The 17873-nt window shown below is 42.0% G+C and overlaps 1 protein-coding gene across 2 annotated transcripts in view; it reads left to right on the top strand.

Annotated features, from left to right (window-relative positions):
- The window catches only part of LOC107388490 (contactin-1a), a 122674-nt gene that overhangs the window by 56425 nt on the left and 48376 nt on the right, over positions 1 to 17873 (top strand). For both annotated transcript variants that reach the window (XM_015964061.3, XM_054732870.2), the window contains exons 2-3: positions 15485 to 15620; positions 17572 to 17607. In XM_015964061.3, the coding sequence (XP_015819547.1) occupies positions 15566 to 15620; positions 17572 to 17607 (91 nt within the window). In that variant the 5' untranslated portion in view covers positions 15485 to 15565. The remainder of the gene's footprint in view (positions 1 to 15484; positions 15621 to 17571; positions 17608 to 17873) is intronic.

The following is a 17873-nucleotide window of genomic DNA, read 5'->3' on the forward strand; positions in this document are numbered from 1 at the left end:
GAGGAAGTTATTGAAGCGTGCTGTTGCTTGGATTCAATAGATTTATTGCTACATGAACACATTTCTTTTTATTTGAACAAAAAAGGGACCCCAAATTGTGCTTCATCACTAAGGAACAGCATAGGAAGTAATGAGTAAAACTAATGGTAATTAACCAGTCTTTACTGATAACAACACCCACCAGTCATTCAGGGACTTAAAGGTAGTAGACCAGTACTTCTGTTCCTTCTGTACCCATTAGTCCCTGAATATGGCTTGTGGGTGTTTTTATCAGTTCTTGTTAACTTAGTCCCTGGTTCATTACTCATGACCTCCTTAGGTACACAAATATACAAATACTATAGCTTAAAAGTAATCTACCAGCCAACCAAATGATTATTCGGGCGTTCCAGTTGTCCTCGGAACTCGGAATTTCCGAGCAGGAAACGACGTAGCGGGCTTGTTTTGTGTTCCAGCTTTCAACTCGTAAAAATGGATGCCATCAGTGTTGTTGAGTTCTAAACCAAAATAATTACAAAACCAAGTATTCTCCATACCTAAACAACAGTGACACACATGCCCTTCAACTGTTGTCACATACAACCAGAAAAACATTCCAAATCAAATGTAAAAATATAAATGGCAGGAAAGGTATAACACCGGTCAATTTTTGCGGCAATGTTAAAATTTTCAACTAGGTAACGATTGATAACAACAATAAACCACTTACCCGGTGCTGTTGAATAGCAAAAAGAAAGAAAACAGAACATATAAATGAGAAAATTATAGAGACAATGACTACTTCCTGGTAGCCCTGGGCGCAGCCGTCTTTAAATCTGGGATCTTGGGGTCCTCTGAAACCTATGAGCTTGCAGCTCGGAATTCCGAGTTCATTGCATCATTTCCATTTAACTTTTCTCGGAAAAACGAGTTCCGAGGACAACTGGAACGCACCATAAATCACATGACTCAGGTGTGACCAGGTGTGTCTGAGTCATATTTATTAAAAATTTCTTATAATGTAAGAAAAATGCTAGAAAAATGCTCTATAAGCACAATATGTTTATAATTTACCAGCTGAGTTTTATTAGTGCAGCTGTGCTACATAAATAATACACAATAATGGTTCAATCAGATTTGAAATGTTAATGTAGATTCTACATTTACTGGCAGCCTGCCTTCGGGCACATTCTGTAATTGTGATTTTGGTTTCAGTTCTGAGTCAAAACCACTTTTTGGGGCCCAGAACCAACGCCACAACCATCCAGTGACGCTGCAGTGATGTCATTTTTCTGCTTATCCAGCACAAGTGCGTTAAAATGTTGCAGATTTAATAAATAAATAAATAAAGATTAGCTTTGAAGCTAAGTTTCAAGAGCTAACACACCACACTTTTCTGCACATCAGCTGGAGGCTTGAGAAATGACAACACTATAGTGTGCTTGGGTAGATTGGTCATGTGTCCATAAGATGTTAATGGTCCAGGATTGAAACCCAGATTATGCTGCACTCAGACTCAGGAGCATAGGTAAAAAACAAAGAGATCTTTCCAAATAAGAAGTAGCTTGGGCAGTTTAGTTAAGGGGTTACCTGAAGAGGACAATGTTGTACAGCTCTATTTAAAATTAGCAGAAAAGTATCAGTCATCATCTATGTTTTATAAGATGGCAGCCAAAGTATTATATGGAAATTATGATGGGTTAAGGCATGTTTGGCAGAGAGATTTAAGCATACGGTTGGATAGAGATTCATGGCAAAGGATAATGTCCAATATGGGATGGTTTACCAGGGAAGCACGAGGAAAGCTGACACATTATCAGATAATCCATAGATATTATTTTACACCTGTCCGTCTTTATAAAATGGGGTTAATGAAGAATAATTTATGCTGGAAATGTAAAAGGCAGGAAGGTACTTTTATTCATTCTATGTGGTCATGCTATGTTGTTCAACCTTTTTGGAAAAAAATACTGAATACAATGCAAGAGTGGTTGGATATACCGCTCCCGGAAACTGCTCGACTTTAGGGGCCCTGGCTCTTACAGGTTTCATTTCAGCAGCTAGAGTCATACTGCGTAAATAGAAAAGTTTTGAGGCACCTGTTTACAGAGACTGGATAATAAGGATGACGGAGATTGCATCTTATGAATTATTAATTACTAAAATGAAGGGGAAAAAGACTCATATTTTGATACCTGGAATGAATTTTTGTTTTTATTGGTAAAAAGATATAAAAGTTGTTGAACAGCATGTTTTGAAATTATTATGAATTGTGGTTGTGTGTGGTTTTGAGCTAGCCTGTGCTGTAAGGGGGTGTGTTATTTTGGTATTTTGTTTTGTGTGTAAAAATTTGGAAAACTTAATAAAAAAACTTAAATAATAAAAAACAAATACATAAATAAATAAACAAAGAGATCAGTCCCAAACAATCAGTTAGTCTAATATGATAATATAAAATCCATGAAAATTAAAACATGTCATCAATAATTTTATTTTTACAGGATAAGATACTATCATCGGGGATAGTAAATCAATAATTATACAATATTGCTAATATTTCCATTGCTTTGTGTGAGTTGTGAATAAAGCTCTCAGGATTCAGAATGTAGACATAATACAATCTAACACCCAATGCTGCTGTTTAAAAGTTAACATTTAGCTGCACAGGAGGCCAGAAATGAAGTGACACAGTTGTATTGTCAACACTCTGACCTGTGAACCTCCACCTCACCATTTGCTGACCTGTGCTCCTAGCATCTTGTGTCAGACACCAGGGATGTTTCAGGCATTGCCTGAGTGAGTTCAGGCTGCTGTGGTCGCACACACCAAACTATCAGCCTGTCTGTAAAAGAGCATCACTTCTACTAATAGTGATCCTTGTTAGGTTTTATGCAGATGCAATGTTTTAGTTAGATGTTTGGATTATGTCAAACGTTTGTCAAAAGTTTAAAAAAGTGTACTTTTTCTGATTTAACCATCTTTAGTCTTTTATAATTGCCTTCATGAAGATATGGATGATAAACTCAACTGATAATTACAGCTTCTTCCTGAAGGTAATTCCTTTTTCCATTTTTATTCCAAATTCCCAGAATAGAGATCCATTCAATTCAATTCAAGTTTATTTACATAGCGCCAAATCACGACAAGTCTCGTCTCAAGGCACTTCACGTAATAAACATTCCAATACAGGTCAATTCAGTAAGCCAATCAGAAAAAAAAGTTTCCTATATAAGGAACCCAGCAAATTGCATCGAGTCAGTGACTTTACAGCAATCCTCATACCAAGCAAGCATGCAGCGACGGTGGAGAGGAAAACTCCCTTTTAACAGGAAGAAACCTCCTGGCTCAGTAAATGCAGCCATCCGCCACGACTCACTGGGGATCAAGAAGATAGAGGAGACACACACACACACACACACACACACACACACACACACACACACACACACACACGCACGCACGCACGCACGCACACACACCAAGTAATGTTTCTACGGTTACATTGTGATTTCTTAGTAAATATTCTATTTGGTGAGAGATAAACTTTATTGTATTTATCCTAGTGGATCTATAATTAAACGGGTAAACTAGTAGTAGCACATTCAATGTCAAGGAAAGTAAAGTGTTACTATCAGGAGAGGGAGAATTATTAAATTGTTAGCAACAGTGTTCAAGATGATGGCCCCCTCCATGAGGCCACCACAGCTCAGCAGAATATCATTGTAGCTTCTTCTGTGGAGAAAAACACTTTGAGAAAAAATAAAGTTAACAGCTGAAATTGCAGGAAATAATACAGTTAAAGAGCGAATTGTAGAAGAAAGTAGCAGAGTGTGGAAAGTGGTCAGTATGTCCTCCAGCAGTCTAAGCCTATAGCAGCATAACTACAGAGCTAACTCTGGATAACCTAGCCTGGAGGCATGTTGGAGGCAGGGCAAGGGAGAGTCGTCTTTAGCGACTTTACACTCCACCTCCATCTACTCCCCCACTTGTACAGATCTAGGCTAATATCAGATTTTAACCGTAGGCCCTATCAAATAAAAATGTTTTAAGTCTAGTCTTAAAAGTAGACAAGGTGTCTGCCTCACGGACTAAAGCTGGGAGTTGGTTCCACAGGAGAGGAGCCTCCAATCCAATCCAATCCAATTTTATTTATAAAGCGCATTCACAAGGCATTACAACCAAACAAGGCGCTGTACACTAAAAATGTTAGTTAATTAAACCGGCGTTATACAAACATGTCGAACACAGATAAAAGATAAAAAGGAAATACAACAAAATTCCCAAAAATAACAGCTAAAAATCAATAAGACACAGGGTGAATAAAAAATTAGAAAAACATTTTAAAAAAGAACCTCAATAATACGGAAGTCGATAATTGTGGAGTCCATTTTTAAACAGTGCAGATGTAAGTGAGGTTCATAATTATGTTGTATAAGCTAGGTTGAAGTAGTGAGTTTTCAGGGGTGATTTAAAAATGCTAGCTGTCAGTGGCGGCTGGCCAGTAGAGGGCGATAGGGCGCCGCCCTCCCAGTTTTTCCGTGTTTTTAATTTTTATAAAAAATAAATAAATAAATAAAATTAACAATAATCACATATTCTAAGTTAATTGTGTGTTTTGTAACAAAAATATATCATATATATATCTATATTGGTCTCTGCCGGTCTATGCTGGTCTCTGCCGATCTCTGCCGGTCTCTGCCGAGCGGTGGAGGCTGTGTGCTGTTTTTCAATCGCCCAAACAGGACGAGACCAGCTGTCCAATTTCTGACAAGAATATCAAAGGGTAGGAATGGGAATGTATCCAATCAGCGTTGACGTTGTTTCAGAACGTTTCAGAAGCATGATGGGCGATGGAGCTACCGCCAAAGGATTCGTTGGTGTTCGGTAGAACTCGGCAGAGTCGTTTTTGGTCGTGACGCAGATGTAACATGGACGCCGCCAGTGCGCCTACAACCAGCATGGATACCGGATCTCAGCAGCCACTGAATTCAGTTCGGTCTCTTCTCCAGTATACGTTCGAGAGGAGAACTATGGTGGAAAAACTTAATGTCAAAGAGCTTGGACCAGATCAGCCCGACGTAAAGATAAGCCATCAGGAGAAGGAGAGAGGTAAACTGTACACACGAGGCTTCTCCCAAAATTGGTACACCAAGAAGGCTTGGCTAGCTGGATGCAATCACACTAATGCGTTATTTTGCTTTCCGTGTTTGTAATTCAAAATGGCTGGGACAGATAAGGCATGGATGAGTCAGGAGTTACAGACATGAAACATTTTTCTGAGAAGGTGAAGAAACACGAGTCATCCCGGGCACACATGGACAACAACACGGTGAAGCTAGCCATGCTAGGCAGCAGAGCTAACGTTGCCATGCAGGGAGAACAGCAGCTGGGTGCAGAGGTAAGCTGTACATTACATTTCTGTGAACAAGACAATCAAAATCAGAAATCCTTGGTTGTCCCACAAACCGGGACATTTGTTTAATAACATGTTTAATGTGCAATAACTGTAAAAACTAATTTCAACACACATACTTATTATACATATTTAATCACGTAAATGTGTATTTCATGTAAATTTGTACATACATCAATCTGATTCCAGTTTACTTGTTACACTTCTGCTGCAGTAAACAAATTTCCCAGCTTTTGGGACAATAAAACATTTCTGATTCTCAATGAGATGTTTTTACCTCAAATGTAAAAACATCTGATTGAGAATCAGAAATGTTTTATTGTCACAAAAACTGGGAAATATGACATTTGTAAGAGGATACTGATGACATTATTTCCTATGAAAGTGTTTCCTATGTACTTATCTGTTGTTTTTTATTTATCATATGACAGGTTTTTCACACCATCCTGAGCCATGCAAAAGAAGATTCTTGTCACCACACCCATGACCACAGCCGAATCAGAAAGGTGCTTTTCTACTTTAAAGAGGATTAAGACTTTCCTTGAGGAACACCATGACACAGGATGGGCTGAATGCTCTTGCCATGCTCTCCATGGAAAAACAAGCTTGTCACAAACATTCCTGACTTCAATAAAATGCTAATCGAGAGCTTTGCCACTCAGAAGGACAGAAGGGCAAAATTTCTGTACAAATGAGGTATCACACACACACAAATGCATCCACTTGATCTTTGTATAAAGTTGACCTTGGCACAACACTCCAGAAATATTTAACAGTGTAAATTTCTGGCATTTTGTCTAAGTAGTGTTTACTACCATTACTGTAACAGTAACCTGCTCGTAATTTTTGGTGTTCACTCAAATGTTGAAATTAAACAAAATGTTTTTGTTACTTGCCTCTTGCATTGCCTATTTACCATTTATGGTCGTGTTATTTTATGTGCAATTTAATGCAGTATTTTTCAACCTTGGTCTGCATGGCAGCGTGCCAATAGTCAGACACACCTGGATTAATCAGTTTGTCCAATGATGTAAGACAGGAAATAAAAGAGCTGTGCTTAATTCAGGAAATAGTGAAGTTGTGCACAAAGCTCAGAAAGCACAAGTTTGTTTAAAAATAAAAAATAGCACAGCCCCACCAAAAATATTTTTCACCAGCCGCCACTGCTAGCTGTTGGTGCTTGCCTCACTAGCAGTGGTAATGTGTTCCACAGCTTCGGTGCACAGACAGAGAAAGCTTTTTCTCCACGGCTTTTTAAATGAGCATTCGGAACAGCTAGGAGGAGCTTATCTTCAAACCTGAGAGCACGCGGCGGGTTGTAGTAATGGACAAGTTCACACAGATATGGAGGAGCTTGATGGTTCAAGGATTTGTAAGTGAGAAGCATAATTTTGAAGTTTATCCTGAACTGCACGGGCAACCAGTGGAGAGATTTCAGAATTGGAGAAATGTGTTGTCTTCTGTCAGCTCCAGTCAGCAACCTAGCTGCTGAATTCTGGACCAGCTGAAGTCTAGAAAGAGCTGCTTTACTGATGCCATATAAGCAGGCGTTGGAGTAATCCAGCCTTGAGGTGATGAAAGTGTGGACCACCGATTTCAGAAGACGTACACTCAGGATGTGCTTTAGTTTCGAGATGCGTCTTAGTTGGTAAAAACATGATTTAACTGTGTTATTGACCTGATAACTAAAAGATCTGCCTCCCATCCTGTTTTTAGATATTCTGGGAACCACCAGTTAACCTGCAATCTGAGAGCGAAGTGCTCAGTTAGGATTATATGGGACAAGCAGGTCACTGATGTATGATGGAGCTTGATTATTAAGAGCCTTGTATGCGAGAAGGAGGATCTTAAAATCTATTCTGAATTTAACAGGTAGCCAGTGTAGGGAAGCCAAGACAGGAGAGATATGATCGCTCTTTTTAATTCTCATCAGAACTCTAGCTGCAGCATTTTGGACAAGCTGAAGACTTTTAACTACATTCTGTGGACTTCCTGAGAGTAATGAATTACAGTAATCCAGTCTTGATGTAATAAATGCATGAACTAGTTTTTCAGCATCACTCCTGGAAAGGATGCATCTAATCTTAGCAATATTCCGAAGGTGGAAAAAAGAAATTCCACAAACCTGTTTAACGTGGGATTTGAATGACATGTCCTGGTCAAAGATAACACCAAGGTTCCTTACTTTGTTCTCGGAGACTAATTTAATGCCATTCAGGTCAGGTGATTGACTAAGCAATTTCCTTTTCTGAATTTCAGGTCCAAAGATGAGAACTTCAGTCCTGTCTCGATTTAAAAGCAAAAAGTTTGAGTCATCCAATTTTTTATGTCTTCAAGGCAAGCCTGTAATCCAACTAACCGATTAGGTTCATCAGGGTTAATGGATAGATATAACTGAGTATCGTCAGCATAACAGTGGAAGTTTATCCCATGCTGTCTAATGATTTTACCATTGGATCATTTGAAATTGAAAACAGTTTATACCCCTTTTATGAGCACAAACTTAACTTTAATTAAATTTAAACTTCATTAATATTCAGTACCCGGAGACATATTGGCACAGCAGTCTGATTTGGTTCAATGCAGCAATAGCAATTTCCAATTTTAGCCTCCTAAGACCCTGTGAGAGGACATTGGCTTCTTGCACTATAAAAGTTTATCCTCTTCCACTTAGTTCTTTTTTATTATTTACAGAAACTTGATATTGACTCTTAAGTAAATTTATTTTGTTTTCTTTCTTTAGTTAGTTTATTTAATTATTAATTAATTATTTTTTATATTCAAATTTTTACGAGAATTGATCAATTCTGAAAGAAAAATTGCAGAATGTCACTGCTTTCAAATGCCTTTAAATCAGTAAATAAATATATGTCAGCTATCCTGGGAATAAAAAAGCACAAATGAAACGAAAACTTACACAAAATTTTATTTGTCCATAAAATAAAATAAAGTTAAAAATGATAGTTTTATTTCAGTGATTACTGCACTGAAAGTGCTGCTTTTATTCTCATTGTACTTCTATATATTGACAATAAAAGGCATTCATCACCATTAATCATATCATCTTATTGAATGGTGGAATTACCTGTTCAGCAGCTCTGCAGAAGCTTGTTGACCACCCACTGATTAAAATCAGGTTTAATGAAGCAGAGAACCCTCTAAAACATGCTGGACGGGGTCCTCAGCAACCAGGTGTTTGACACCATTACCATCCATCCATCCATTGCTTTATAGCATAATTATGTCCTGTCTGACTCAATGATGATGAAGGCACTAATGTATGTCCTTTCTCCTTACTGAGACTTTTTAGGATTAACACAAATTTTCTTGCGTTTTAACTTAATAATTCTTCTATAAAATGTGTGAACTTGTTGTCAAGTGTAGAATCCACAGATTCCGTCCATCCATCCACTTTCATCCGCTTATCCGGAGTCGGGTCACGGGGACAGTAGCCTAAGGCGAGAGGCCCAGACATCCCTCTCCCCAGTCACTTGGGCCAGCTCCTCCGGGGGAATCCCAAGACGTTCCCTGGCCAGGTGAGAGACATAGTCCCTCCACCGTGTCGTGGGTCTACCTTTAGGTCTCCTTCCAGTTGGACGTGCCCGAAAACCTCACCAGGGAGTCGTCCAGGAGCAATCCTGACCAGATGCCCGAGCCACCTCAACTGGCTCCTCTCGATGTGGAGGAGCAGCGGGTCTACTCCGAGCCCCTCCCGAATGACCGAGCTTCTCACCCTATCTCTAAGGGAGAGCCCAGCCACTCTTTGGAGAAAACTCATTTCGGCCGCTTGTATAGCGATCTTGTTCTTTCGGTCACTATTGAAAGCTTATGAGCATAGGTGAGGGTAGGAACGTAGATCGACCGGAAAATCGAGAGCTTCGCCTTCTGACTCAGCTCACTCTTCACCACGACAGACCAGTGCAATGCCAGCATCACTGCAGATGCAGCACCAATCTGCCTATTGGTCTCACGTTCCAGTTTTCCCTCACTCGTGAACAAGACCCCAAGATACTTAAACTCCTCCACTTGGGGCAGGACCTCATTCCTGACCTGTAGAAGACAGTCTACCCTTTTCTGAATCAAGACCATGGTCTCAGATTTAGAGGAGCTGATTCTCATCCCAGCTGCTTCACACTTGGTTGCGAACCGCTCCAGCGAAAGCTGAAGATAACGTTCTGATGAAGCCAACAAGACCATGTCATCTGCAAAAAGCAGAGACCTGATTCTCAGTCCACCAAAACGGATGCCCTCCACACCTTGGCTGTGACTAGAAATCCTGTCCATAAAGGTTATGAACAGAATTGGTGACAAGGGGCAGCCTTGGCGAAGTCAAACTCTCACTGGGAACAAGCCCGGCTTACTGCCGGCAATGCGGACCAAGCTCTGACACCGGTCATACAGGGACCTAACAGTCCGTATCAGAGGGCCTGGTACCCGGAGTACCCCCCACAGGGCCCCCCGAGGTACGCGGTCAAACGCCTTGTCCAAATCCACAAAACACATGTAGACTGGTTGGGCAAATTTCCACGCACCCTCCAGGATCCCCCTAAAGGTGGATGAAAGGACAAAAACCACATTGCTCCTCCTGATTCTGAGGTTCAACAATCAGACAGACCCTCCTCTCCAGAATCCCTGAATAGACCTTACCAGGAAGGCTCAGGAGTGTGATACCCCTGTAGTTGGAACACACCCTGCGGTCTCCCTTTTTAAATAAGTCGACCGCCACCCCGGTCTGTCAGATCAGTGGGACTGCCCCCGACATCCACGCGATTTTGCAGAGCCACGTCAGCCAACACAGCCCTACAGGAACCAGAGCCTTAAGGAACTCCGGGCGGATCTCATCCACCCCCGGAGCCTTGCCACAGAGGAGCTTTCTAACCACCTCAGTGACCTCAGCACCAGAAATTTGAGAGGCCAACCCAAAATCCCCAGACTCTGCTTCCTCACTGGAAGCCGTGTCAGCGGGATTGAGGAGGTCTTCGAAGTATTCTGCCCACCGATCCACAAGTTCCTGAGTAGAAGTCAGCAGCACACCGTCCCCACTATAAATAGTGTTGGTAGCACACTGCTTTCCCCCCCTGAGACGCCAGATGGTGGACCAGAATCTCCTCGAAGCAGTACGGATGTCTTGCTCCATGGTTTCACCGAACTCCTCCCATGTCCGGATTTTTGCCTGGTGACCACCCGAGCCGCGTTCTGCTTGGACTGCCGGTACCCGTCAGCTGCCTCTGGAGTCCCACGGGCCAAAAAGACCTGATAGGACTCTTTCTTCAGCTTGACAGCATCCCTAAAAGCCGGTGTCCACCCGCGGGTTCGGGGGTTGCCACCACGACAGGCACCGACAATCCTGCGACCACAGCTCCGGTTAGCCGCCTCAACAATGGAGGCACAGAAAAGGGTCCATTCAGACTCAATGTCCCCCGCCTCCCCTGGAACATTTTGGAAGTTCTGTCGGAGGTGGGAATTGAAGCTCCTTCTGGCAGGAGACTCTGCGAGATGTACCCAGCAGACCCTCGCGATACATTTGGGCCTGCCTGGTCTGACCGGCATCCTCTCCCACCATCTGAGCCAACTCACCACCAGGTAGTGGTCAGTTGACAGCTCCGCCGCTCTCTTCACCCGAATGTCCAAGACATGCGGCCGTAGATCAGATGAAACAACAACAAAGTTGATCAAAGAGCTAAGGCCTAAGGTATCCTGGTGCCAAGTGCACATGTGGATACCTTTATGTCTGAACATGGTGTTCATTATGGACAATCCATGACTGGCACAGAAGTCCTGTAACAAAACACCACTCAAATTCAGATTGGGGGGGCCGTTCCTCCCAACCACACCTCTCCAGGTCTCACTGTCGTTGCCCACGTGAGCGTTAAAGTCCCCCAGCAGAACGAGGGAGTCACCAGAAGGAGCCCTTTCCAGCACCCTCTCCAAGGTCTCCAAAAAGGGTGGGTAGTCTGAACTGTAGTTTGGTGCATAAGCACAGACCACAGTCAGAACCCGTCCCCCCATACGTAGGCGGAGGAAGGCTACCCTCTCATTCACTGGGGTAAACCCCAATGTACAGGCACCAAGATGGGGGGCAACTAGTATGCCCACCCCTGCTCAGCGCCTCTCAGTGGGAGCAACTCCAGAGTGGTAGAAAGTCCAACCCCTCTCGAGGAAACCGGTTCCAGAGCCAGAGCTGTGCGTTGAGGTGAGTCCGACTATATCTAGTCAGAACCTCTCAACCTCACACACCAACTCAGGCTCCTTCCCCACCAGAGAGGTGACATTCCATGTGCCAAGAGCCAGCCTCTGTAGCCGAGGATCAGACCGCCAAGGTACCCGCCATCGACTACCACACGTCACACACTGCACCCGACCCCTTTGGCCCCTCCCACGAGTGGTGAGCCCATGGGAAGGGGGACCCACGTTTCCTCTTCCACAGATTGTTCAGGTAATAGTTCTGATAAATTCAGAGCCTCTGTGTTTAGGAGTAAATTTTATGTTGGAACTGAAGTTTTCTGCATTGCAGAAACCCTGCCAATCCTGATACTCCCCTGTTTGCCACATTCTCAATAAAGAACAATTAGATCTGCTGAATCAGCAGAAGGATTACATATTTACCTGTCTGCTCTTCTGTTTAAACCTGCAAGGTAACTTCTTCATGATGAAGATGGTTTAAAGCTACATTTAAAACACCTTTCTGTTCCAGTTTCCTTCTGTCCTTGATTCACACAGCACGCTTGCTCTTTCTCTGCCAGTCTGTGATTACTGTGCTCCATAAGAATAAAGTCCTATCTACTCTCAAGATTCCAACTTTGGTAAGAAAATATCCAAGTAGCCAACCAATCCGTTTAAAAATGTTCAAATCCAAATGTCAGAAAGGTGATGTATAGAGAAAACACAGAAAATGAACCGTACTCTAAGAATGACTGATTCATCTGTCTTTAAATCCTTTTTTCAATAGGACTTGTTCATGATGCAGCACTAGTCTGGTCTTGTTCTCTCACAGACCTGATTAAAACAATCCAGCGTTAACCCCAGTCGCATGTCCTCTGCAGGATTACAGCGAATCTTTGTTAATGACTGATGTTGGTGGGGGCTTTGGTGGTAGTTAAGGAGGGGTTGATGTCTCTGTATGACATCTTGGTCTAAACATCCATTCCTCTGAGCCTTCATGTCTCCACCCCCTACATCCCTGCATCGGCAAAAGCTCAACAGGGAAAACCGTTCTTCATTCAGTCCAATCAATCCGTTCCCTTTGGGCTGAACGGACCCCCCCACCCCCCCACCCCGCATTGTTAATGGGGCAAGATGGACCACTAGGGTATTTTTAATTAAATTTTAATATTTTTAAGGGGTGCATCACTTCACCCCCACCAAGGCATACATTTTAAACCCTGTTTAGCCACCCCCTGTCCTGGCGAGGTCACCTGATAGGAAAGTGGAAGGGTTAGGAAACTTTGGGGTCATGAAAATAGCTCTAATAATTTTGATAATATTGATCATCGGCTTGTCGTCGTTGAATCATACTAATGCAGGAAATATTGAAACAATTAAATAACAGCATTTATAACATTCATCCCCCCCCCCCCCCCCCCCCCACACACACACACACACACACACACACACACACACAAACCTAATGTAAATAAATTAGTTTAACTGATGAGAAACGTCATTTGCTTCTGATGAAACCAATAAATAGACGGTGAAACTTGAAAGTTAGATCCAAACACCCGTTGTGTGGGAGAAGCATCTAAATGAAATGTTTAATCTGCCCATCATTTGTGTTGAGAGATCAGCAGTGTTTGGATCAACAAAGGGCGACTACTTTGATAGTGGAATCTGTATTTATGGCTTATTTTTGTGCATTTAAAGTTCAGCCGCCATTGATAGTTGTTAAAAGTTGTGTTAGTTGTGGAGATAAAACATCAACATTGCAGATCAACTGGAGTCAGTGGTGGTTGTGGTGTTGATAGCCAATCAGAGACAAGAGGTCTAAATATCAAGAAGACACCAAACTCTGCTGTATGAAGCCATTTTTTCCTCTGGCTGAATTATCCATGCTGAAACAGGCGTATCAGAGCTTTTTTTCCTCTCGAGAATGACTTACAAGGCATTTATTCGTACTAGAGACAACATGTATTAAAACTATGGGTGAAGGACATATTCAAAGAGAAACACCAGGCTGAAAGCAGGGATAGATGTGGCCATGTGCTGCGCGTGATTTATGGGGGACGGGAAATGGCCTTGATACAGAGCTTTCATGTATGGGTGGGTGGGTGGGTGGGGGTGGGGGTGGGGGTGGGGGGGTGGGGGGGTGGGGGGGGTGTCTCTCATCTCATGAGTTAAGACCAGAGTCATAAGAGGGAGTATCACTATGAGCTTCTGCCTTCCTGTGTGTTACTCTCATCAGTTACTGCAGTTTGTCAATCTAGTGACAGATAGGATTGGCATGGATGCTGTAATGGGGCTTCTTTGTTTTCCCTCTAATCTCTTAAGTGCATCTATTAGGAACATTTATGATTTATGAGTTAGAGAAATGGTACTTACAGCTGTGGAGTGAGGGAGATGGAAACAGATGAGTGTTTCTCTGACCTTTTTTATTGATGAGCATAGGTTTTCCTCGCATCACAGCACCTTGGTTGCAGATTATAATGAGTGTTTGCATAGTTTCATTGGCTGTCATAGAAGCTTCCCACTGCACACGAACTGCTGCTTTTAAAAGGTGTTGCTAGGATACGGTCCCACGTAGACATGAAATCCTCCCTGAATGACTTTGTTGCAGCCATGCGGTTCAAACATTCCTGTATGTTCAACACACCAGACACAGTTTACAGTTGTGTTTGCTTCTTCGCTAGCTGTGGTTTTGCTCGTTTCATCTCAAGCTGCCAATTGCACGATTCCCCTCCGTTGTTATAAACCATTTTCTGTGATAAGACTTTATTTTTTCTGTTGGCTCAGAGATTTCTCTCATTCTGTCAGACCTCCGAGTTTCTGTGCCCTTCTGCCAGCTGACACCTCAATCTGCTCACCAAGAATCAATAATGTCCGTCTCAATGGTGCCTATCTCCAGCGGTCAATGGACAATCAGGCGGGGTACACCCTGGACAGAGAGCCAGTCCATCACAGGGCAACACAGAGACACACAGGACAAACAATCACACACTCACACTCACACCTAAGGACAAATCAGACAGACCAATCAACCTAACAGTCATGTTTTTGGACTGTGGGAGGAAGCCGGAGTACCCGGAGAGAACCCACACATGCACAGGGAGAACATGCAAACTCCATGCAGAAAGATCCCAGGCTGGGAAGCGAACCCAGGACCTTCTTGCTGCAAGACAACAGCTTGTTCCAATTTATTTAAAATGAAAATCATTCTTAAAAGAAATCAGCCGACAAATCAGTCTGCCTTTAGTTTGACATTATAGTGTTAAAATTTTGCATAATGTTTAATAAACAAATGATGTCAACAGTCATAGCTTGTTTAGCTGTCTCTATCAGCTCTTCCACTGTGATTTCATCTTCTAACAGCAGTTCTTGTTCTACTGGGCATGATGCTGGGAGCTGGAGTCGGTTGGTGTGGTGTGGAAATGTTCCTGCAATTATCTAAATGTCAATCATCAAGCATCGACCTATCAAGAAGCAGATGTCTCTGAGGCTGACAGGAAGCAGAGATGAGTGTGCCTCGTGTGAATGAAGGAAATGATAGGCTGGGGAAGCTTTTCATGGGCTGCAGGCTGATCCTGAAACAGTTTAATACACTCTGACACATGCGGTTGAAACCTAAGCAATGAGAACATAAACACAATGAATTTCTAGCAGGTGGTCCACAAATAAATCCTGCTTCTCATTTAGATTGAGCCTCTCCTTTACTCTTTTTGTGATGCTGGAACTTTATTTGTTAAAGAGGTTCAGTGCGCTCTTCTTCGGCTCTAATGCCTGTGGAAAAAGAGGCCACACAGCTGAGCCGGTAAAGAGCTTTTATTTTGTAGCTGATCAGCATTTAAGACTTTCTTATCAAACGCGCATTAATCAGATTTGCTCCTGCAAAAGTTGTACATGGTTTTGACACGTCTCTTTCTGTGTTTGACTTCTCAGGGAAAACCGAGAGGTTCTGCTCATGTTTCATCCACTGAGCTTCTAGCTTCAACCCCACCAGGTGGTTCTCACTACAACATCATGCTGCGCCTCATCCTGCTCCTCCACCTACTCGTCCTCAAGCTCTCTCCAGCAGGTTTGTAGATTTAGCGGGAGTAAAAAGACATTCATCTAAGTCACAGGAAGTTGCCTGCATGTCCTGTTTTTGCTCTGAGTTACTGTTTACGTTAGGGATGCACCAGTACCTATCCTGGTACTGATACCAATACTGGTATTGGTAAAAGTGAACCGATACCAAAGCAGTGCTTGAAAGTGGCTTCACTGTAACTTGTCATTTCTGTTCACCTAATATTTTAGTTTATATTTTATTTTTTATCTACCTCACAGTGTTTTCCTGTTGAAAGCAGAGAAGAAAATAAAACCTCTATTCCAATTCATTGCATTTTTCTTTGTGTGGTAGAAGTATCGGTATTGGTAATCGGTATTGGTGAGTACTCAGATCCAGGTAAAAAGTGGTATCGTCGCCTTCCTACTCTACATGATATCCTAAAGAAAACGTGGGTAGAAACAAAATAAATGATATCTCATTCATGGGCTCCTTAATGAGGATCAAGAACAAAAGAGTGTGAACAAACGGTCAGCTTTTCAGAGTCTTGTGATACTAACAGTGCTTGAAAAGGAAAATTACTGTAATAATTAAATTTTTAATCAAGACTTTGAATACATATTTACTAAAACTCGGGTTTAAGTCAGTTTATTGTGAATAAACATGATTAAAAGGAACTAAATAGTAAAAAATGTGAAGGTATGTGTGCCATGTAGGACTTGAAGCTTTGGAAAGATCTATTCAGCATGCTGCTGTGCTGGAAACAAAGCAAAGCGGACAGAAAACAGCACATCTGAAAAATGACCTGTCTGAAAAAGCAACATCCTCCTCTCCGTGTGTTCCCACACTTCAGGCAGTTTACAATCACTCCACTGGTCCAACACGGACAGAAAGTAGAAGACTTTTATCTATGAATCTCTTTTAACGCCACACAACCTCTTCTATGTTTATTTAAATGAAATATGCATGGATTTCTTCTCTTTGATCAGTAGCAGTAGACTGCGGCAGCATTATTTTGCAGAAGACACTGATTTTGACAACTACAATGATCAGCTAAATCTATTCTGCACTGTTGAGCAACACAGATACACCAAGCGTGCAGTTTTGTTTAAACTACATCAGCACTAGCGTTGTAAGGCGTACTGAGGGGGAAAATGCTCAGATGTGCCTGTTTAAGCACAGAGAATTCAGCCAGAGGAGAAAGTAGCTTCAAACGACAGGATTTAGATTCTTAGTTCCTGAAATATGGACATCTCGCCTTTGATTGGATGACAGCAACACAACTCTGTCACTGACTCCATTTGTTTTGCAACGTTGATGTTTTATCTCCACAAATAACACAAGCCTGAAGGAGTTCTGCTGTGTGGTGGAGTTGCTAATGCTAATGTTAGCTTCCACTAGCCGAGACGTTCTCTGCTGTTACCTTGATGCTAAACCAACAACAGCTTTCCCTGTCTTGAGACAGTATGGATGAGCAAATGGAGTCAGTGGTAGAGTCTCGTTGCTGTTAGCCAGTCAGAGGCACGATGTCCAAATAATAGGAAATAGAATCCAAATTCTGCAGTCTGATGCTCAACTCTGATCTGCCTCCTTTCCAGTTCCTGAAATAGGTCTACCAGAGCTTTTTTTTCCTCAGAGTACGACTTACAAGGCATTCATACTCCAGAGACCATTGCAAATCCAATAAAAATATGAGTAAAGTTGATATTTAAACACACAGCAGTGTTTAGTCTTTGCTACAGAAGCAGGACATCAAGATGAGAGTGTCATTAAGCTCAGACAAGAACAGAATGTGACAGTTAATGTGACATCGGTGCAATGACAGCTGAGGAAACGTCATATGCATTTTAGATTCTACAAAACAGTGAGTGTGCATGTTTTCTGCTGTCCTTTTAACATTTTGGAGTATGCAGAACATATTTTATATATCACTGGTTATGTATTTGTAGCTGTACAACAAATGTTGTATTATTTGTTACAGATGCATCAATCCAGGAGGTTCCTGATCTTTATGAAGGTGAGAATATTCTAACTTTTATTTTTCGTCAGTGACTTATTTTTTGTGTAGAATGTTAGAAAAGAGGAATGACAAACAGCTTTTAAATCCTCATTTTTATATTGCTTTATAGTTTTCCATCCTAACACAAAGCCGGTGGGGACTCGTGTTTACTATGATGAGGCCTTGGATGATGCTCTGATTCACAGTAAAGGTGTTTGTTCTTAGCTCCAGATGCAGTTTCTGTTGGTGAAAGGACATTTATTAGGTATAAAAAACCTTCTATC

This window comes from Nothobranchius furzeri, chromosome 4 (genome assembly GCF_043380555.1).
Source record: "Nothobranchius furzeri strain GRZ-AD chromosome 4, NfurGRZ-RIMD1, whole genome shotgun sequence".
In the NCBI taxonomy this organism is placed as follows: domain Eukaryota; kingdom Metazoa; phylum Chordata; class Actinopteri; order Cyprinodontiformes; family Nothobranchiidae; genus Nothobranchius; species Nothobranchius furzeri.